This window comes from Hypanus sabinus, chromosome 27 (assembly GCF_030144855.1).
Source record: "Hypanus sabinus isolate sHypSab1 chromosome 27, sHypSab1.hap1, whole genome shotgun sequence".
In the NCBI taxonomy this organism is placed as follows: Eukaryota; Metazoa; Chordata; class Chondrichthyes; order Myliobatiformes; family Dasyatidae; genus Hypanus; species Hypanus sabinus.
Window position 1 is genome coordinate 26,084,925 of NC_082732.1, and position 24,449 is coordinate 26,109,373.

The window sequence follows — 24,449 nt, forward strand, 5'->3', positions numbered from 1 at the left end:
ATAGATACATGAATATGAGGAAGATGGAGAGATGTGGACATTGTGTAGATAGGTAGGATTAGTGTTTGGGTGTCTTTGATTTTCTTTTTAGTTGGTTCAGCACAACATTATGGGCTGAATGGCCTGTTCCTGTACTGTACTGTTGTATGTTTTATTGCCTAACTTTCTGCTCACACATCACTCACCTAGAATCGATTTCCATTTATATTCTTTTCTGCAGTGTGTACTGATTTATAGAATGTTTAGTTGACTTCTTAGTGAAATGAAATACAACCCATTAGCCCTATGCTTGTATTCTGAATTCAGTTTATACTGCTTGTTTGCTCAAGTTTCTCATGGTGTTGTATTGCATTTGGGTAAATGGTTCACAGATGTTCTCTAACACTCCACTGAAGACAGAAGTTTTTAGGTCTGTGTTCATTAGCTCAATATTGTGCACTGCCTTTCAAGTTGTTCAGATTTCCTGAAATTATGGATCAAAGATTCAACTCATTAACACTAAGCCTTTACTCATCACTCATCTCAGAAAAGTCTGTTCAACTAGTTTAATGTTTAGCAACATTTTGATTTAAACCATTTTAGCATTTATAATGGAAACAAAACAGCTTCCAACTTTCCCTATGTAATATCATTTGTAACAATTTAAAAATCTATCCTTTCTACATGGTCAATTGAACTATTGAAAGAATTTTAAATATCACATGTTTATTTTGACTTTACCTGAGAAATGAAATCAGTGAAATTTAAATTGATTTCAGGAGACGGTGCTTCACAGCTCCAGAAGGAAACCCAAGATCTCAAAAAAGGCCCAAAATTTATTCTGTTACAATCCTAGTTGGATTTGGTTTGTTCTTACTGCCATTTCCAGATTGTTTAATGTTCTTACTCAATGTTTAAGTACAACACTCATGAATCAGCATTTTAAACATGTGCCACTGTGTGAGAAGCCATCTTTATTTTTTGTGCAGCCATCTACTGGAGTGTATTGCTAATAGGATGATCACAATGACTGCAGGATCCTAAGACCTTTGTATCAGATTTGCACAATACTTATTCACACTTTGAATACTGTAATTTACCTCAATCCACATTTACAGAAAGTGCTGGAATTGTAAATAAAGTGGTAAACATAAGAGTAAAAATTTGAAGTTAATGTTTGTACTCTACCACATGGTGGCATCAGTTGCTAGAATTTGTCCTCTGGTGTTTACTCACAATTTCCATTCCTACTCAGTTTCATTGGAGAACTCCTGACAGTCTGGTGATAAATTATCTGAAATGCTTAGATCAAACAGTATTCTCTACAAAATCATCCTCATCATAAGTACCTGTGGTGAACTACATATACCTGTCTAGACACGCCCCTCTGCTGACTGCTCCTGTGGCTCCTCCCACAAACCCCTGTATAAAGGCGATTGGAAGCACGGCTCCTCCCTCAGTCTCCAGGATGTTGTGTGGTAGTCTCTTGCTGCTAATCGATGTCTCTTGCAGCTAATGAAAGCCTATCGTTCCCGTCCCATCTCCAAGAGTTATTGATGGTGCATCAGTACCAAAATGGACTACAGGAAAAAAGGACAACTATTGAGAGAATTGATAACCACAAAAGACATTAGGTCTTTGGTTGCCTGGATTGCAATCTGCAAAACCAAGTGGATATGCAGCATTCTTAGTTTTTTTTTAATTAATTGTACAGACCATCACAGAAACAACTGGAGAGAATAGAGTTTATTTTCAGAATTTTCTGAGATCAAAATTAGTGTATTCAGCAGTCGAATCAGTTCTTACACCAATATTGTTCAATTCTTTACCCTTTCAAGATACCAGTTTTGAAGATATTTAATCACATAACCTATTACAATTCTGAAATGTAACGTCTTGGAAACAGCTTTAAATAAACATTATAACTATTTACAAAATTAAACAATAATTTCAAATCACCTTGTTAACTCCATGAAAAAAAACATAGAAAAATGTCCTGTACAGTGAACAGGCCCCAGATGAGGGAGTGTCAGAGATATATAGCATGCCAATTAACATCCAATAAATAAGGTCTCACGTTCCTTTATCGATCTTTGCACTGCTCACAATATAATAGTTCATTCTTTCAGAGTCCAACTACTGACCAAGCAGGTTTATGCTGGAAGACTAGTTTGGATTCCATCAGGTCAGATTTTTCTTCACTTGAACCTACTACAAACTTGACCTTGACTGTCACCCTTACAGATGCAAAAACCCCTATCTGAACCTTGATCATACCTTCTATTGATGAAGGTGTTGTCCCTGACTGTCTCAGACACATGAAGTCTATGAAGCTGCTCTGTCTTCTACAGGTGAAAGCTTTGACTTTGGTTTTGCCTGCCATATTTGAAGTATCCTGGCCCATTGCCAATAAAAGAAAGCTGTGGCCCAAGCCATTTTATAGATTATGACTGTAACCCTGGTCCTGTTGCCAGTAGGTGACTACCTTAGATCTAGCTGTGTCTTTATAGATGACACTTTTCTCTCCGTCTCCAACAGAAAAATTGTCATCTAGCTGGATAAGTTGAGACCCCTAAATAACAAAAAAAAACACCATCAAGGCACAAGTGAATTAAAACAAATTTGCAAATTACCCCACATATATGCAAGACTGTTTCAAGACAGGTTGATTAAATTTATCCTATTTTAATATTTAAATCTGTGGGTAAATTGAATAATGTAAATAGACATTTGATAGGGTAAGATAGCATACTGGTTACATTATTTGACTTGTATACTGAAGACTGAACCATTGATCCCGAAACACAAGTTTGAATCCCACCATGATCATTGGGAAACGTAATTTCAATTAAACAAATCTGAAACAAAGCACCAGTAATTGTTATAATAATTGTGAATCTACCGGATTGTCATAAAAACCCTTGTGGTTCACTAATGCCTTCAGAGAAGGAAATCTGTTGTTTTTAATCTCATGATTCCAGCCCCACCAATTTGGTTAGCTGTTGAGTGCCTTCTCAGCTCAGGGGCAATGAAGGATTGACAGTGAAAGCCAGTATTTTTAGTATCATCTACATCCCATCATGTAGATTAAATATATATATGGAAATACTTTGCTCACCTGAGTTTCCACATGACACAAATGCATATTTCAATAACATTAATCCATGAGAAAAAAATGCAGGAGACACTTTCATTTACTTACAGAGTCACCAATATTTAAAGATGATAGAATCTATAATACAGAACCATCATTTACGGGTCCTTTAAATTTACATCTTTCAATTCAAAGATCAAATATAAATACTTATAAATAGGTAAACTACATGTATTGCAGCTTCTTTAACACTTCAAGAAACTTGCTTTTTTCGGCCAATTACCATATCTTGTTATAATATGGCTATTTTCAAGATTGCTAAACATTTTTTTTGGCTACAATGTCAGCATTCCTCTAGGTAAGATTTTTAAAAACTAGGTGTAGAGTAAAGGAGTTTCTCCTGCGCCTTTAATTTGATGCAATGTTCCAGAGGCTCCAACAAAAGGAGCTGAGTACCATCTATTGCATTAGAGTCCATTTCCATCTTTTAACCACATTTAAAGCTTGATACTATCAATCATGACATTAGAACCAGTGAGGACACCATTTTAATCTACTGTACCGTTTCTGCTCTAACATAAATTGTTTTGAAGAATGGAGCTTAACAGTGATTTGAAAGACGGGATCGCATCATGCAAAAAAACGCCTAAGAATCGTTCCCTATTAGATTAGCCCCTTTAATTATGTTAATTGATTTATCTCATACAGGAAGGGTTTTAATGAAAAAGGACTTAATTCCTAGAATCTAATCCAATCATTGTAATTTTCTTCTCATGATTTAATACTGATTAAAGCCCACAGAAATTCACAGAGACAAAAGCGAAGTTCCCAAAGATCCACCCAATTTTCCAATATTCTGAAATAAGCCTATCAACACCAATTGAAAATTAGCCACTTGCTCACTTAATTTCTCAAAATATGAGAAAAAGTATAAATTTCAAATGGAAACAATTGGTGGTGGGTAGTCATTAAAAACAAAGCACTTTAATTTTACTATTTCAGTAGCATCTTTTTTCACGATATGTTTCCCAAAACAGGGTGTTACTGATAAATATATGGTCAGTTTTTAAACTCCGGTAATATGTCAGTGCCAAAGGCACACCCTGAGTACAGAAATAGAGTTTGAACAATCAAATACTCATTTTACAAACAAATATTATGCAAGGTAAATTAATGAAGGGCAAAAGACTATAGGGAACCAACATTTCGCTCTATCAGAAAGATCTGTTGCTTGCAAGATAAATGACTTTAAGCTTAACTATCTGTAGTATAACCTAGTTCTGGATCATTAACATCCAAAGTCCTATCAGTGAAGCAATATACTACATGAAGCCATTACTGGTTAGTGGACAATGCATTAGAACATTCTTTTAAAATTATCCTTATCCATAAATAATAGGACCTTGAGGTATCCTAGTTCTGTTTAAAACTGAATTGAAGGATTCCACAGATTGTAATTGATGCAAAATGCTAAATTTACAGAAGCATAAATCATCAATTATTCATGGTCCCGAATTAGACACTAAAATTAGTTCCCATTCTGTACAGCTTTATGTAGACTCCATCTAACCCCTTTCCAGAATCTCAGACTGTAGTGATGAAGTTAAACAATTCAGAGAGGTATATTCAAAGTGCTACTGATTGCACTATCATTCTCATATTTTTGTGAGAATAAGGGACATCCTTTAGTTAAAATATAGAGTTTTCCATCTATAAATTTAATCCAGTTCTTCAGATATGAAGAGCAACCTACATACAGTAGATTCGATAATAATTTATCCCCAAATACAACCTTGTACATACATTCCCATAACCCTGGCAATATTAGGATATTAAATACTACCCAGTGAAATAATAATTCTGTACAAGTCACATAATCCAGTTCTTCAGCAACATCGGTTTGCAGAGAATAATGGCAGAAGAGCTTTATGGTGTTACTAACTTCCAGTGCTTAATGAATAGACCACATCAGACAGTTCACACTGTTTCAGTAATTACATAATTAGTTACAGCAGTTTAATCAGATTCAAACACTTTACGTTAAGGATATGCAGAAACCCAGAAAGGCCCTTGCTGATCCTATCTATCAAATAGCATGAACAAACAATGTAAGTAATCCACTTCCTTAACCCATACAATATTTATTTATCAGCTACCACATGCATTTCAAAGATACTTAATCATTCTTTCAAAATGCTGTGGAGTTCAGCTCCTTCAACAAGATGAAGGCTCTCGATGTGTAAGGCAAGCCACTTGCATAGTAGTTATCATGGTGGGTTTCTGCACCAGGTGGAAAGTCATCATTGCTTTTCAAATTCTGTTCAATGATATTCTGTACAACTATACAAATGTACAGCACCAACACGTAGGGCTTCACTATATATACGTATGAACAAAGCCCTTTGCACCGTAGCAAAAATAGGGTTAAAAGGTGATTGCTGTGGGTACAGGCAGATTGAGTCCATTTCATCTGTATCCATTCATCAGCTCACAGAACTATCACCTTCCCCATCACGCTCAAGTTCATCTGTGATATCATCTGTATTTCCTGAGTCACTACTTGCTGCAGAACTGAATGACGGGGAGTTTCTGTTCAGAAGGAATAGGGTAATGAAAGGGATGAGAAACAAAAAGAGAAAAGAAGAATCAATTTTAACTTAAATGTAAAAAGTTGTTTAAATCACACACTAAATCCTACAGCACAGATAGCTGACTATTCCTGTACTGGTACTTTATATTGAATTCCACTCTATCACTCTTTAGCTAAACTGCAAAAATTTCCCTTCAAATATTAATCCAATTCTTTTTAAACAGGTACAGTGAATCTTTTCTCACCAGTTTTTCAGATGGCACATTTCATTTAAAAAATGTTGTTCCCTCAGCTCCATTTACCATTATATGAAGTCATTATCCTCTGGTCATTTTCCCTTAGTCCTCATTTACACTCTAAAGAACCGAAGCATTTTGAGCATCATTTCAATCCCCCTTCTTTTTTTCTAAGGAAAAGAATCCTAGCTTCTCTCATCTCTTTGATGGCTGCTGGGAGATGCCATTTTTTTTATATAGGCAATTTACAGAAGGCGGTATCTTACTCAAAAGCATTTTTCCATGAAAGGCAAAAAGCTATAGGATTGTGCTTGTTCACCCAATTTTTCCCAGTCTTGATCCTTCTGAGGAAAAAGTGCTGAATACAGTAAATTTCAGCTATTCCCTAATATCCAGACACAGCAGCACTGAAAAGTCCTCATTAATCACACATCCAGCACTTGAAGTCAAATCAACGAACTAGATTGCAGTTGTAGTATGCTTACTGTGGTGTATGTCTGTGACTTAAAATTTGTTGCACTTACAAAGTTCATGCAAATTTCAAAATGGATTCTCTTACCTGCCTCCTGACTGTTTAATGAGCCGACGACAGGTTTCCATCTGAACATCTAAGCCACGCTTCATGCTGCACATTTCCATATATTCATGGAGGTGACGGTTCATATCACTTTTGGCACTGGTCAGCTCCAGCTATACCAAAAAGAAAGATGCAGTCAGGGACTTGAAATAAAAAAGGTAGTTTATATATAATGCAAACAGAAATGGGCTGTTCAGCAGCAAACGGACTCAGTGTTGTTACTGATATGTAAAACTTTTGAGCAACACATGAAGTTTACTAAAACAATTTTACCTCTATTTGGTCAATAGTTTCTTGATATTCCTTTTCTCTCGTCTTGAAAAGTGATTCTGTTTCTTTGATCACTGTTTCCAATGTTTCATCCTTTAAAAGGAAAAACAAACATCAATACACGCTTAACTACTCTTTACCAAGATCCACAAAATATTAAAGGACTGATTCCTACTCAATCACATTGACATACTCTGTATTAAGTGATTGAGTTGAGATGACAAACACAAGGTCACCAATTAGCATGCACAAAGAAGAACTTCTTTTATCAAATCACAACACAATAGGAAGAACTAGTCTTTCAGTCCTAGCATTATGATCAGGAATCTCTAATTTTAAAGTTGAAACCTGAGAATAGTACAGGTTTATTCCTCCATTCCTTATTATTGTTAAATCTATCGAGAGATAACTAAACCACTTGGGTTGGTAGTGGAGGGATGGGGAACAGTGTGGAGGGCTCAATGTCAATTCTAGAACAGAAATAACTTCTGGAGATGGAATTAGTAATCAATGATATTATTCATACAAAAAGAACATGGGCACACAGGTAGAAACTATGGTATTTTTCATACAACATGGCATTGAGGTAATTTAAAGGGGTTGTGGGGTAAATACAAAGGATAAATACTTCCGTGCCACTGAAATATAAAAAATACCAAGAGTCCATTATCTTTCTTGCCACTTTAACTGCAGATAAAAATTTCAGTGTACAGTATATATATAGTGGGGTAAACAGAACCTGGATTATTCATCTCAGTTTCTAATAGTCACAAAAAGAATCTCCAGAAGAAAGGAAGAATCCATTGTCCTAGCTTTGGCTGTTGAGAAATAGCAGATGGAGATATCAACAAGATGCACAGAATACTTAGAGAAAGTTCAACTTGGTAAAAAGCTAAATCAATATTTGAGTAACATTGAGGCAAGGGAGATAATAATGGAAACAACAACACACACAAAATGCTGGTGGAACACAGCAGGCCAGGCAGCATCTATAAAGAGAAGCACTGTCAACGTTTCGGATGAAGGGTCTCGGCCCAAAACATCGACAGTGCTTCTCCTTATAGATGCTGCCCGGCCTGCTGTGTTCCACCAGCATTTTGTGTGTTGTTGTTGTTTGAATTTCCAGCATCTGCAGATTTCCTCGTGTTTGCGAGATAATAATGGATGTGCTTTTTTTAACATTGCAGAATGGCACAGAAGTATTCACCTACAAATATTTAATAGTTTTGATGACATTTCAGACACAAGAAATCCTGCCTTCTATTCACACGACTCACTCAAAAATCTACTGTCTTAACACAGCATGGAGGATTAGAGAGTTAAAAAAATACATTGATAGCCCTATATAAAAAAAACTCCTCCCAAAGTAATTTAATTAACTTGCAAATAAGGATACCTCTGAAGGAGGTTCCACAATGTTTGTGTACTCTGAGAAATCTTCCCATAGTAGTAAAGTCTCTTCATTTTCCTCCCAGCTCAAACTATCACAATCATCTTCGAAGTCAAATGTCTCTCGCCTGGAGAAAAACATAAAAAATATTAATTCTAGACACATGTAAAAGTAAAACAATGCATATTGTGCATTTTCTCCAATAGAAGTGTTAGCAAGAATTAACTTGAGGATGGAACTAAATTTAGCATCTAGTGACCAATGTTCTGGCATTCAAGGGAGGGCATGAGAGGTATTAGGGGTAGGGGCGGGTATCAAAATTACTATTTTGAATAAACTGATTTAAAAGATCATAGACAAGGACATAATGAAAGACATTCCTAGGAAAGAGGAAATATCCTAAAATTACTTGGTGTTCAAGTAAAAACGGATATCGGTCAAACGCCAGCAAAATGGAAAATTAACAATGCTCCTTTTAATAAAAGGGTGAGCAATGTAACATTCTTTCTTTCTTTCTTTTTAAATCTTTTTATTAGTTTTAAACAAACATAAATGAAACATGAATACAAAATGTTGAGAGTACATAATTAATAGTTTAGACATTCAGAATATATAATAATAAAAATATATAACCTCTCAAACTCAGAACATTAATGAACAAAGAAGTAAAAAGAGAAGAAAAAAAGAAACCCCCCCAAAAAAAAGAGAAAAAAAAAACACTAACCAACATGGGCCATTGAATAATATTAAGTACATATACAGTAGTGCCAATAACTCCAAACCTCCATCCAATTAATTAAGGATAATATAAGTAAGGTTTAGGAAAAGACTATTCAACTCATGTGAAAATGTTGAATAAAAGGTCTCCAAGTTTCTTTAAATTTAACTGAAGGTTCAAAAACCACACTTCTAATTTTTTCTAAACTCAAACAAGAAATAGTTTGAGAAAACCACTGAAATACAGTTGGAGGATTAATTTCTTTCCAATTCAATAAAATAGATCTTCTAGCCATTAATGTAACAAATGCAATCATTCGTTGAGATGAAGCGGATAAACGATTATTATCCGTCATTGGTAAACCGAAAATTGCAGTGAGGATGGGGTTGAAAATTAATATTTAAAACTCTTGAAATAATACTGAAAATATCTTTCCAATAATTTTGTAAACAAGGACAAGACCAGAACATATGAGTCAATAAGCAACATCAGAATGACATCTATCACAGGTTGAGTTAAGATGAGAATAAAATCGAGCCAGTTTATCCTTAGACATATGTAACATTAATTCTTAAAATGCATGCAACATTAGATTCGAGGCACAGGTGACATTGATATTTATAAGAACTACTGAATAGAAGCATAGATTTCCTTCAATACAAGATTTAAAGGATATTTACAATGACAACTTTTACCAATACCTGCTTTGAATGTCCAGATTTTAAACCCTGACTTTAAATGATCTTAACTTAGGTGGACTTCAGCTCTTCTTGTCTAGATTATTAGCAAACTATTAACAGAAAGTAAACTACCATCTTTCCAGACTGTCAGTTTTGTAATATTCACCAAAAGCTTTGACTTGAGTATAGACTGAATAATTTCTAAGCCTATAGGTAACATAATTCATAAATATTGAACAATGAGGACAGTAGAAGAACTTAAGAAAACCAGGCTGATTGAATGTAGTTGGTAGGTGAAGTTTAAATGAAGGATGTGCAAAGTAATTTATTTCTGTAGGTTAAATGAAAAGGTTATATAATCTAAACTAATCATTTTAGAGGGGTTGGTTACAAAGATGGAGACATCTGAGGATGCCTGTAAAGAGATAAAAATGTCTTCCTAATTATCTTTGCTTGCTAATCAGCACAAAAGAAAGATCTTGAATCCTCATAAATCACTGCAGAGCACTGGGGTTTAGGGAGTATTGAGTATGTGGTGGAAATTTATCAGAACAATAGCATGAATGCAATATTTCTCTCACAAAATCTGTTCACTGAAACAATGATTGTCCTGTTTAGAAGAGCATAGGGAAAATTAATGATTCAATGGTTTTACAGGTAAATTAACAGGGGCCAACTGCTTGCAATGGCAAAAGCACCCATAGCCAGAGGGAATTGTTAAAATAACTAGAAGGTCTAAATTGTAGTTTTCATGTAGCAAATGATTACAATTCAGAAAGCACAGGTGGAAGCTGATTAAATAACATTCCAAAAAGGAATTAAAAAGGCAAAAGGGAAATGTTCACAAGACTATAAGTAATGAGAAGAGGAATGGGACTATTTGATCATAATTTTATGATTAAATGTAAAAAATAACAGAAAAGAGCCACTTATTTTCTGTAGGAAAGCCCTGGGCAGCTCTATTTCATACCATATTCCAATATGAAAATCAAACATTCATCTCAACTCTTGAGTGTCTTTTTTAATTTATGTTAAATTGTTTGCATGCTGCTTGGACTCCTCATTCCATTTCAATTAGTTAAACTAGTTAGCAGTTTAGTGTGGTAATGTAATCACTTCCTTAAAATCTACATTCACCACATCAATTGCATTACCTCTATCTCAACAAAAATTAATTTAAGATCTCAATTTTGCAAAGCCCCAATATTCCCAATTTGACTAGTGAAAAAATCTCACCATTTGACCTCCCAGTTTCAAAACTAGACAGCATGTCAATAATCGTCTGTTCCACCACAAATAACACCCCCCCCCCCAGTTACAAGACTCTCATCACAGTTATCAGCCTAATGAAATTGTTCTGCAATTTTTATTACAGGCATTCCCTGGGTTACGAACGAGTTCAGTCCCTGAGTCCGTCTTTAAGTCGGATTTGTACGTAAGTCAGAACAAGTACATCCGGTATTGTTTAGTGTCAGTTAGTCAAGCGTTTGACTTAATATGTAGTATAAATTTTACCTTTCTATGCATATAAAACACTTAAGAAACGTATGTATTCCAATAATTAAACCACTGCGTTGCTTAGTAATGATTGTAGCTTTCATCGGGGCAGGGCCTTTCACATGTTCCATTCTTCTCACTTTATCCTTTAAAATTGTTCAGATCGTTGACCGACTGTAGCCTAACGCTTTTCCAATGACCGATGGCGTTTCACCTCTTTCCAAACACTTTATTATTTCCACTTTATTTTCAATCATGATCACTTCCCATCAACAGAACAGAAACACTGTGGGCAATAGGTCTCAAGCTTCACTGGCTCCCGAGTTCCACTGGGTCCTAAGGACCACCACACTGAATTCCCCGGGTACTAAAGTCCACCACACTGAGACAGGTTAACTAGGACAAGCGGGGGCTGTGCTGGGTTTGGGTATTTGATCCTCCACAATATTCCGCGTGGGAATTTAAACTGGAGGTGGCAGTGTTTTTAATACAAGGTCAAGTTATGAACTCGACATCAACCCAGCACGAATGGGAGAGTGCACTCGGGAGTGGTTTGTCACTGGATCAAACTCAGGAACCTGTGTTCTTGAGCCCAGCACTGATCTCACAGCGCCATCAGCTGACCGGAATGGGGAGGTGGGGTCAGGGTGAACCTTGCTAAGAAAAATTTAAGCCAACTACAAAGTTACACATTCAACACAGTGTCAATGGCAACGACTTAAAATGGCGCGTTCTCCTTCCTCGGTTCATAAGTACGAGTTGTTCGTAAGTAGGACGTTCGTAACTCAGGGACTACCTCTATTCCAATATCCTTTCTATAGCAAAGATCCAAAAATAAATAATGCCCTGTACTTGGCTTATTTCTATTCACATCTACATCAGACTGCTATAGATTTTCCAACAACTCACTGTTTTACTGCATTTGTATAACTTCTAAATTTCTTTCACATTGCATAATTTTGATCTGCCTGCAAGCAAATAATATTGACAGTATTGTGTCAGAAAATAGAATTTTCCTCTTTTTTAGACAAATTGGCAGAAATAAAATAAAAACAGAAAATACTGAACAGATCAAGCTTCATCTGTGGGAACAGAAATAGAGTACTGCCAGATGCCTAAAGCTTTTTTTTTACACTTAATGTATACTAATTATGTCCATATTAAATCCCATACTTCTAATTTGTAACTGGACAGCCAAGTTCAGAAGCAACCATTCAGGGAACTAGCCTATGCCCTCTAACTATGTACGGAATATAACCTTATTGTTTGGCAATATTCCAGTTACATAAAGCTAGTTAAAGAAATACATCCTTTTGTCACTAGGATGTTTGATGTAAACAGTAACCCATCAACTTTGCGATAAAGCTCCAACAAAACGCTGAAAAAGCCACATGTAGTGCCTTTATTTGTTTGAGACAACTTTATCCTTGTTAGATGTTAATAAATGGAAAATGCTCTGACATCCAGGCAGTTTAGTCAAAGAGACCTTTTTGTTTTGGCGACTACTTTGGGTTTACTCAGCTAAAAGTATAAACTGTTAGTGCGGAACAAGCATGGCTCCTGCTGTATATTCACTCAGGATCACCCAGTGGAAGCTGTGGCATGCCAAGCATTAAATGGTTTACCGCTGTACAGAACAAAGTCCTTGGACAAATAAACTCCTCTTTGAACAGTATGAAATAGCAAAGACATGAGCAGGCCAGATGAGATAATTCTGCTAATGAAGGAGTAAAACAATTACTCTTTATTAAACTAAGGTATAGTTGGTCACTTTTGATCAGATCAAAAGCAAATAAAGCAAAGAAAACAAATAAAGCATGTAGTTTATATTGGCTACTGATACCTGTAAAAATGTATCATAATTTTAATTCTATGTATGCTAATAAGAGATTAGAAGATGAACAAGATTTCAATTAATTAATATTTGTAAAAAATTAACAATTCTGAACAAATTTTAGAATTGTTCATTAACTGAAACCATGCTGCTCTCCTTGTGCAAGTACACAAGGTTTGATTGGGAAACAAATGCAAGTTGTCACAGTCTAGTTGATTCATGACAACTTAAGTTGCTTTAACATGAAAACTAAATTGAAGCATGTGAATTTACTGGAAGTTTCACAATTCTAGTTCCAGTTCCAAGTTTGATCAATGACCTGGATTTGCTAATTATTCTGTGTTGCGTGACCCATGGATATTTTGATTCAGTGCTGTGTTTCAATGTCTGGCATAGGATGGATTTAATTCTAATCTTCCATCACTACGAAACCACCTTGGAAGATTAATAGACTTTCCTCCCCCAACAAGATAGTCACTAGTCTTTAGAACTCTGACCAGGGTGAATTTAAATCCTCACCAGGCAAATGATCACCAAGAACACATCTATGCAGGAAGATATAGAACAGGAAGTACCCCATAAGATTTTTTTTCTTTTACAACAGTTAATCCAGGCATGTGTGAGGTGTTGCATTTTAGAAGATCAAATGTAAAGAGATGGTACATTGCTAATTGCTGGACCCTTAACAATGCCCCGCAACCCCTGATTTAACCCTGGCCTAATTGAGGAACAATTTATAATGACTAATTAACCTACCTGGTGCATCTTTGGACTGTGGGAGGACCCAGAGCCTAACCCTAACCCACACATTCCACAGGGAAGATGTATAGACTCCTTACAGAAGACTCCGGGATTGAATTCTGAACTTCAACACTCTGAGCTGTAACAGCGTCATGCTAACTACTATGCTACCATGGTGCCATATGTTGCAAATAGCCTCTTATGAGTAGATCACTATGTTACATTATTGTTTTAAGAATTACTGCTATCTTCTGTTCTTTAGTATGCTAATCTTAGCTAAATTGCCTATAATAAGCAATGAAAGAATTGAAATGTTTAAATTGACTGCAAAGGATAGTCCTCCTTCCAATCCTCCTCTAGATAATGACATAAAATTAATGAGAAAGCTGCTTTGTCATTAGACACAAAGGAAAAATGGTAAATGCATGTTAAGTGCATTAACTGATCAGAGGAAACCATTACTTACAGCTGATTGAGCATTCGCTTCATTTCATCAGTTATATTTAGGGATGTGCTCACGTCATCATCAGAATGCCGTGTGGTATCTCCATCAGTTTCAGAGCTCTCATCATCGCACGTGGGCTTTTTCTCTTTCTCTTTCTCCTTCTTTTTGCTGACAGTTGTCACCTTAGTAGATTAAAGAGCAGAAAGAGTCAGAAACAGAATCCCAAGTAGTAACAATGGTAGGAATTACTGAATACTCCCAGTGGTCCAATGCTGGAGAGTATGGTAGCAGGAATAGAAGACAGATTAACATACTGATTAAAGAACGGCACACAGGAATGAATTTCAGTTGGGCTACGCGAGTTGTGACGAAACTCCCTGTAAAGATTTGATTAATACTACTACAGAGGAGAGTTTCTACCAATTTCGTAATAATAATAAATACTTCCGTTATAAGTCATTATTTGTACAATATATTAACTCACTCCATGCAGCAAACATATTGATCTGTCAGTCACTGATTTAAAAATCTTTTATTCATGTGCATGTCAATTTAATCTTAATAGTTCCATTTACCTGAAACATCTTGCTCATGTCCTCAGAATTTCGCTGTTGTGCCACGTCGCAGAGTTTGGCTGTGATGTCAATTCTGCGACAGATATCCATATCCACTTTCATAGCTTTCTCTTGAATCTTGGTATCCAAGTCAGACATTTGCTGAAATGACATGGAAGAAGGCTCATAAAACCTTTGACAAAATTAAGCCTGATGTAAATTTAAAAATTTTAAATAATTGCACGATCTGCCATTCATCAATCTATATGACATCTGTTTAAAATGAATTCAAACTTTACAAAACCACTTATTTAGCTTCACAAGTATAACAATAACACAGACAGCAACCTGGTAACTTTATTTCTGTGATTTGCAATATCAGCTATAGAAGGAATAGTGATGAGGTAGGGGAAGCAATATCGAGGGAAGGGTGGGTGGGGAGTGGGGTTCTGGTATGGGGAGGAGGGGTGGGGAAGTAAATGGGAAGAATTGGACCACTGATGAAGATCAAAATTGAATTCTTTGTGGATAGAAAAAACCATGAAGATCTTGTATTTACAGGGCTAGTTATCTATACTGACTAAGTTAAAACAATTGTATAATGAAATTCCCAGTCAAACTGTCAATTAGATTACCAACTGAATCAAACACCTAAGGAACATCACTATATCCAACTACTTCACAAATGCTGCCCTTAACACAATAGTAGTTTTTCATTTTTTATCATACATTGTAAACATTCCTTGATTAGGTGGCATTTCTTAAACCATAAGTCTAGTTTCCACGTCGCTATTTATAAAATCTCTATTCATAACCAGTTTTGCATCCATTTCTTTGAAAACTACCAGATAAAAGTTAAACTATAGACTTTCAGATCCAAAATGAGAAATCCGTGCCAGAAAAAAATTCCAGGAAGACATCAATCATCAGGCTTAACAACTGGCACATCTACTTCCTTCCAAGAAGGGTTGGGGGTGGGGAATCTATTTGATTTTGCCTTCAAATGCATCTTGATGTACAGCAGTTAGGTAAAGGTAGCTGAAATATGAAATTTCCCCCCAAAAATATGTGGTTGCATTCCACTGGGAATTCTACTAAATTTTGCTTCAGAATAAATATGTTTCAACCTCAATAAAATCCTGTACACTATTATTACTGTGTCTGTAGTTAGAAATGTCAGACATACTATATAACCATCTGGAGTCTCGATTAGTCAAGCGACACTAATGAGAGTTCGAGATCATGGAAATTTCTTGGATTTTATTCAAGATACAGTAACTGTCTGATCCAAAATGACATCATAATAGTTGATGCTTCTGTTAATACAAATTTAACCACTAGTACTTTACTTGATACATGATGTTTTAATAAAAGTTCTACCTTCTATCTAGATTATCCAGTCAAACACAATTCTTCATCTGCTGAGCTTTCTTGTCACTAATTTTGTTCAGATGATTAGCTCACACAATCTTCAGCTTGAATCTCCTCTCTAGACTTTCTCTCAGCAATATAGATATATTCAACTTCAAAATGTACTATCAATACTTTTCCAACATTAAAACTGCATGAAGAAATCAAATTTGTTTGTTTGCAACAAGATGTGGCCTTGAATCATCCATGTGGGAAACCACACAGTCGGTATCATTTCCAAGTGATAACACTGCACTAGTTCCAGTTTCAGTGTAACTTCAGCTTTCTGATGATAGTTTATGTTAAATATATTTTATTGTACTTGCTTTTGAAAAGTAAAACAAAATCAGCAAAGAGCACCAGGGTGGTAGTATGCAGATGAGGTGCATTTTGCTCTCTTGCTCAAGAGCAACTGAGTTTTCCTTCACAGCCTGAACAACAGCTGCTTCCTCACTGGGAGCAGCACAAAGAGTGAGCTAATCATGGTCTTGCCCAATTAGTAATCCATTCAACTACTAAGGAAAAACATCATGCTTTTCATTAGACAGGAAAAGCTGAGGTGAAAGGAAGTCTTTTTTTTAAAAAAAAGGATCAAAAATAAGTGTTAATTCTCAGATTTAACATTCTGAAATCTGTCAGCAGACTGAATGAACTCCCAGTGACATCACGAGTCAATAAGTTAGTTAAAGGAATTCTTTTCCTGAATTAAAAAAAATACATGAGTGGGGAAATTGAATTAGAGCTGTGTATTTCATCAGTTCAGTCACACCTTGAGGGTATATTGGACTATTGTGGTGATCATATTATAGGATCTTATATTCTGATTCTTGGCTATTATAGGGAGGATATATTTTAACTACTTCATTGACTTTTTCTGCTCTCTACACAATGATTTGTGGAAATACATAACAGACTTAACTGAGATAGGTAAACTAAATGGGAAAGATCTACTTCCTTTTGCACAAGGTCAGAGATTTAAAAGTAATTGTGACTTATAGGGCTACCAACTAGTGTTGGAAGGTGGAATCAGGTTGCATGGCTCTCTTTTTTAAAAAATCTGGTGACAGCACAGGCTAAAGTTACAGGTTTTATAAGTTTTCTATGATTTCACAAATCTTAGTCATTCAATGATTTAAAAAAAACATTTATATAGAAAGTTTCTTTCTATTATAGAAGGATATTGAGGTTTTAGAGTAGGGCACGGAAGAGGTTTACCAGGATGCTGTCTGGATTAGAGGGCACGTACCATAAAGAGAGGTTGAACAAACATGGGTTGTTTTCTCTGGGGCAGTGGGGGCTGGGAGGAGATCTGATTGAAATTTATGAGATTACTAGAGGCATAAATAGACAACCCTTTTCCCAGGGTTAAATTACCCTGAGCATGAATTTAAGGTGAGAAGGGGTAAATTCAAAGGAGATGTGCAAGGCAGAGCCCAAGGTGATGATGGCATTCATCAGTCTCTTCAATAGGCACATGAAAGTGCAGAAAATATAAGGATAAAGACACTACATAGGCAGAAGCAATTAGTTTAGTTAGCGATTTGATTACTAATTTCTTTTAGTTCAGCACAACATTGTGGGCCGAGGGGCCTGTTCCTGTGCCACACTGTTCAATGTTCTAATTCAGGAGTAAGTTATTTTAAGAGCAGTAAGAAAAAAAGAACTTGCAGCAAATAGATCAGTACTATTTAAGGAGAAGCTAGATAAGTACATGAAATAAGATAGAAATACAGCAGTCAGCAGAGGCAAGCTGAACTAAGGTGAGAAGAGACCAGTGTGGAACATAAATATTGACACACATCCATGTAATGGTCACGATCTCCCCATGCTCCTGTTCAAAGATCTGCTTGCCAATACCAAGCTCATATCTTTAATCTATAAAGTTAGGAAAACCTTCTACAGTAGGTTTTGTACGCTATTCCACTGACAGCAATGGACTTGAAGTCAAATTATGATTTGACATTGAAGGTTTGTGTTAATTGACTGTATCAGTGGATGCAGAGAAAAGGCAGGTATATGGATTTAGGTCATAGGTCATCCATAAACTCATCGAATATTGCTTGAGTGGCTAAATAGCTCACTCTGATTATATATCATACATGTACATATACATATGGCAAGGTGGAAAAGAATGTCAGCAGCCTGCAAGCAGGAATGGAAAGAGGGTGAGGTAGAGGAAGAATTTGTGGTGAGCACAGCAAGCAAGAGGTGTTTTTGTTGGGGAGGGGGATACGGAATGCAGAAATAACAAGAATGGGTGGCGTAGGGGGTGGGGGAAGTGAAGGAGTATGTGCTTAGTGAAAGGAAACAACTTTACCAGATAGTGACATTAAAACGAAGCATTATAGGAGGGAAAGGTTAAGGGTTTTATTAGATATGCTGTTATACAAAGGAAAGCTAGCACACAGGGTTGACAAGGTGCCTGGGAAAGGTACTTTGCTTTCAGCTATCATCTTGAAGTAATTTTGGCATCACAAAAACTTTATTTATTGTTATAGTGAGTATTTTATGTATATACAACACAATCAACTTGGAAACGTAATTTATAAGGTTTAAATTGGCAGTTTGTCTGCTCACCTGTAAAGTACTTACATCACTCATCAGGCCCTTAAATACTACTAGCTCAGATTTCAATTTTTCCACTTTCTCACTGAGCTCCTTTTGAATGGCTTCAGCTTCTTGTGAATCCTGAAATTACAAATAAATACAGTAACTGCCTTCTTAGCTGCAGGCCCAAACCAATCACAGAAATGGCTTCAACAATGAATGAGTACCGTACAGACTTGGTTATGACATTCCAGTTGGAAAATGCAGTATAGCTGTACATCAGCAGCTACTGCAGTAAAACTTGAGCCAAAGCAACATCACCAAAAACATTTTTCTGCTAAGTGAAAACGATTTGATTGCGTCAGACTTTACATACAGCAATAATTAGAATTTAAAAAGATTAAAAACATGATCCTGAACAGCTCTAACACTCCCCTCTTGTTGGAATTACATTTCACATGTACCCCAGAATATAAAGAGAGCTTTGTAAAATCAGGGAGAAATAGCCTCATCAATATGACATCTATAGTACAGATGAACATGTAAAACACATTGGCTAGCTATTAAAAACTGATAATACAATAGTAAAGAAGCAGTAAACAAGTCAGTATTGAGAGATAATAGCAGGAAGGATCATCAGCTGAAGTATTTTAATGCAAAGAAAAGCACATTTTGAGGATAGAACATGAAATGATAAAATGACACAATAGAAAAACCATAAAAAGAAATCAGTCGTAAGTATCAAATACAATTCAAACACAAGCGCTAATAAATAAAACTTCATATGTTCAGCTATAATAAAAGCTGAAGTATTAGGCATTTGTCTCCAGCAGCCTACCTCCAAAAACAAATCATCATGAACAGGACCACAGCAACCACTGCAGCAGAGCAGGCTATTTGTGGTGGAAAGTATGGGCGATGGGGGTGTAAAAACTGCAGGTCTGTGTAAAAGATTCAGATCTCTGTGCAGTTGTGGAACTTTTAAAAAAATCTTTCGCATATGAATTCATTAGATCAGGATTTCAAAGATTATGGAACTATGCCAAAACGATGATGCACAGACCAGCCACAAAAAAATTTAATTGCAGTAAAAGGGTTCAAAAGATGTACACATTTCTGTTTCTAGGCAAATTATTCCTTTCAGAGCTGTGTCAATTTTCACTCTCATTCCTAGGAATTCAAAGTGAGTGCTAAACGAGGTGTCAGATCAATTTTATAAGATTACACAAATTGCACAGAATATACACCACTGAAACAGGAAACCCACTATACTTCACTGAAGCCTCCATAATTTCTTTTCATACCTCATGAACTTAACTCATTTCCTTTTAATTATAACTACTGTACACGCTTCAAATTATTGGCTCTTTGTGGTAGCTAATTTCACATTTCCATTGTTTGTGAATAGATTATTTTTAACTGAGCTCCACCTTTCATTTTGTAATGAATATATTCAATCAATGGACTAATGCTTCGCCCTAACCCATTAAATGAGAACCCCCTTTGAGCTTTACTCTGACAAAATTCTCTTAGATTGTCACCAGACATTACTTTTTAAGTTTGAGGGCAACAGACTATTTGTCCCTTTTTTTAATCAAGCATGACCTTCAAGAAGCACGATCTGATATTTTATGTTGACTAGGCCAGACTAACTTGCTTCTTGCAACCACTTAACTTAATTTCATTTTAGAGAATCCAACAGAACACTAAGGCACACCTCAAGGATGCTCTACTCCCTCTATACTCAGGACTATATGGGTAGGCACAGCTCACAAGCCATCTATAAATTCGCCAATGACACCACTTTGTTGTTGCAGAATCTCAGGTGGCGACAAGGCGGCGTACAGGAATGAAATAGATAGGTTGGTCTTGTGGTGCAGCAACCTTACACTCAAGGTCAGCAAGATAAAGGAACTGAATGTGGACTTCAGGAAGAGAAAGTTTGGAGAATATTTCCAATCCCCAATGAGGGGTCTGCAATGGAAAGGTGAGCAGTTCCAAGTTCCTGGTGCATCAACATCTCAGAGAATCTATCCTGGACCCCATACTGGTGGAATCATAACAAAGGCATGCCAGCGGCTATACTTTATTTGGTATGTCGAAGACTCTAGCAAAATTCTACAAATGTACCGTAGAGAACGTTCTAACTGGTTGCATCACCACCTGGTATGGAGGTACCAGTACACAGGATTGAAAGACGCTACAGAAGGTTGTAAAGTCAGCCAGCTCCATCACAGGCACTGGCCTCCCACCATTGAGGATATTGTCAAAAGGCAATTACCTCAGGAAGATGGCATCTATCATTAAGGACCCTTGCCCTTTTCTATTCACTACCATCAGGGAGGCGGTACAAGAGCCTGAAGATATACACTCAATGTTTTAGGGATAGTTTCTTCTCCTTCGCCTTCAGTTTTATAAGCTGTCCATGAACACTACCTTGTTTAGTGAATGTGTAGTAATTTGTTATGCCTGCACTTTACTGCCACAAAACAATAAATTTCACAACTAATGTCAGTAACAATAAACCTGATTTAGTAGCCAAACTCTCCATTCTGGATCATGTCTAAAATTCCCAACTCCCTCCCTTTATCTCTCTTTCAGTGTCAGAAAATGAATCCAATCTCAGAAGAAAAAATACCCTTTCACATTTACTCTGTCCCATGTTTTGTATGCTTCCACCGGTTCATCATTTAATTTTCTAACTCTAGAATAGGGGTTCCCAACCTAGGATCTATGGACCCCTCGGTTAATGGTAGGAGTCCATGGCATAAAAAAAAGTTGGGGACCCCTGCTCTGGAGTATAAAGGCTCATTTTGCTCTTGCTTCTCCTCAGCCCACCTTTGAACAATACTTCGACCTCGTGAACCTCCCACGGAACACGATGAAAAGGCAAGTACAGTCAACCTTACCCAAGAAAAACCTTCTCAGTATTTTCATATCTACACTTGTGGCTAACTTTTTACTTTTTTTTAAGCATTTGCAGCACTTTTCTGTATATTCCACCTCATTTGCAAGACAACAATTCATTTACTTTCCTCATTGCTTGATGAATTTGAATATTAATTTTGTATTTTGTGCATAATTTTCAAATTCCTCTGTTGATCGACATTTACTTCCCTTGTACGTCTAAAGAATATTCTGTTTTTATTCTTACCAAAGTGAATAATTTTACCTCTCCTCATATAATATACATCGGCTAGTTTTTCCCCATAATTATTTGATCTGTTTATATTTCTACAACAGCCAATTTGTAGTTAACATTCTCATTTCGCAAGACCAGTTGCCTTTCAACATTTTGATGCAGGCCTTTTAACTATTATTTATGTTTTCCAATGCAATTTACTTGTGTTCAACCTTTAGCTTTCTTTCCACTGATCAGAGGTTTACATTAGTTTCCCTATACATAGCCTTACAAATCAATCCCTTAGTTGCAAACAATAGACATCTATTTGCAATACTTTTTAAAAAATGACCACCTATTGCCATACCAAGTCCACCATTCCACCTCCACTTGAAACTTTTCAACACTGTATGGTAATTGTGGAAATGTTTCCACTTGCAAGTAAGACCTGTATTAGAAGCTAGAAATGCTAGACAGTCAAGAACAAGTGTAATAGGAAACTCGAGAAAAATTTTAACTAAAAAATTACAGAACATAGAACTTGCTACTATAAACAGGCCAAAATACCAGAGCTCTTGACAGGGAAGCAATAGCACAAGGAAGAAAATGCTTGTTATATGGATGACGATTTGAGAATACATTTGACTTCGATCCATTTGACCAAGTAGCCCTAAACTGACTGATAAGACAAGGTAGCCTTTAGAAAAAATTGAATTCCAATCTTTATTTAGCTGCCGCCAAAACAAACCAGAACTAGAAATTCATCTAATCTTATTGTGAAGCACCTATGATATATACCAGACTCCCAGTAAACCAGTCCAGAACACGAGCGCACAAGTTCACTCAGATGACTTGGCATACCTCAAGCCATGTCGGATTTATAAAGTATTTATAACTTACCACCTGCAGTGCAGCTACAATATCCTGCAGATGCTGCCTGAGATTGAGTTCTTGTTCCCACCTAAAGATAGAAGACACAAGTACGATTGTTAGAGAGCTCATATTGAAACCATTATCGCATGAACATCCTTCAATGCGTCACAATTAAGTGCTTAGTGAATTACGTTTAGACTATATGCTGGAGATTGTAATTTCTGAGTGTGTCCCAATATTAGAAAGACATCCATATAAGATGCATTTCAAACATAAACTTCCTCAAACATAAGAATGCAGGCAAAAGTTTTGTACAGCAGTTTGGCAAAATTAATGTTTTGCAAGTAGTTAAGTACTTGAATTTATTTTGATGCTTTTCCCGACAAGTTAAAATGCCACTTGCACGTCAAATACAGAATTAATAGGAAAAACACTACTCATAACTTTGAAATCATTTCCATCATTAAAGCATTAATACCAAGTTATACTGCAACTGTCAATGAATGTCTTTCATTGTGTTGCTTTCCTGACAGGCAGAACAGGTGCAGAACATTCTGCAAGGCATGGGTCACCCAGAAGTCATTATCCATAACCAAACCAATGACAAAAGCAATGAATATGCGCTTACATGGTTTTAGGCACTAAATTGAAAACTAAAGAACAGCTTCTCAAAGATGTAATCCTTGAACTACTGCTAACACCATTGTTATCAGGTGAGCTAATGGTGTATGGTGAAGAAATGGCTTAAGAAAGAAAACTTAAATATTCCACTTCCAGAGGCAGGAGAGTCCTGTACAAGACTGACAGTTGGCATCTGAACAAGAGTGAGATACATGTCAACATAGGGAGATTTGCTAATGCTGGGAGGAAGAATTTTACCTAATCTGGCAAAGAGCTGATGTGAAATGACACAAATAAAACTTGCTAGGGCCCTTAAGAGTTGTATATTTCAAAGGGATTATTTCTTATTCTTTCAAACCTAAGGTGATAGGTTCATCTACCTTAGTAAGAATGCCAAAGGTTGAGAGAGTATGCATACTTTATGAAAATGGTACAAAAGACTTGATACTGACAGTTTATGAGAAACATAATGGGTAATCTGCAATTGCTGACTGAGCAGTATAGTCAGATTCAATCACAATTTCCAAAACAAAATCCATTACATACCAAGTGCTATGGGGAAACATCAGTGATATGAAACAATTGATAGCTGTTTAAAATAAAAAAGCTGACATGCTTGATCTTTTGATTAAAGAGGTATGCCTTGGTGACTTAATTAAGATGCTACTTATTCCCAAAATAACTATAACATGGCAACAATTTTCATGCATTAGCCCACTGGTCCCTCTGGACTGTCTCGCCAATTCCCAAAAGATTACTCTGGTCCATCTCCAAACCTATTATGCCTGAAGCCTGGTAGGAACTAGATGTCCTTTTGAAATAAAAGTAACAACTTCAAAATCACACATTATATAAAAAATATGGACCAGTAAAAATAAACAAACCTTATAATGTTCAATTTCATTAATCGTTATCCTAGCATACTCTATCTGGAATAAAAACCTTTTATTCTTAAATATCTCTTACACAACAGTTAAACATATTCACATTCCCAAAGCCTATGGACTTAAATGTGTTCATTGATATTAGCCTCTCAATAAAGGAAGAAAGTATCATATATCTAGCCCCTCCTGAAATCGCTGGAAAATCTAGCACCTATTCTACAATTGCTCTCCCTTTCAGCACAGAGATACCAAAACTGCACTCCAGACACAGAAATAGCAAGGTAACACAACTTAAAATCACTGCTTTAAAGTTGTCTTTGCCATTGCTTCTGTCACTGATCACAAAAATCATAGCTAATCTTAGAACACCATTCAAAATGGTAACCTA

General features: G+C 36.2%; 1 protein-coding gene across 2 annotated transcripts in view; it reads right to left on the bottom strand.

Moving 5' to 3' along the window:
- Window positions 1-1,716: 1,716 nt before the first annotated feature.
- The window catches only part of iffo2b (intermediate filament family orphan 2b), a 35,850-nt gene continuing 13,117 nt past the window's right edge, over window positions 1,717-24,449 (bottom strand). Inside the window, exons 2-9 of one of the 2 annotated variants that reach the window (XM_059952031.1) lie at window positions 22,584-22,644; window positions 18,593-18,703; window positions 14,627-14,767; window positions 14,073-14,233; window positions 8,143-8,263; window positions 6,750-6,839; window positions 6,459-6,589; window positions 1,717-5,662 (exon numbers count right to left, since the gene is read on the bottom strand). In XM_059952031.1, coding sequence (XP_059808014.1) covers window positions 5,557-5,662; window positions 6,459-6,589; window positions 6,750-6,839; window positions 8,143-8,263; window positions 14,073-14,233; window positions 14,627-14,767; window positions 18,593-18,703; window positions 22,584-22,644 — 922 coding nt within the window. In that variant the 3' untranslated portion in view covers window positions 1,717-5,556. The remainder of the gene's footprint in view (window positions 5,663-6,458; window positions 6,590-6,749; window positions 6,840-8,142; window positions 8,264-14,072; window positions 14,234-14,626; window positions 14,768-18,592; window positions 18,704-22,583; window positions 22,645-24,449) is intronic. The other variant, XM_059952032.1, reaches the window with a different exon arrangement.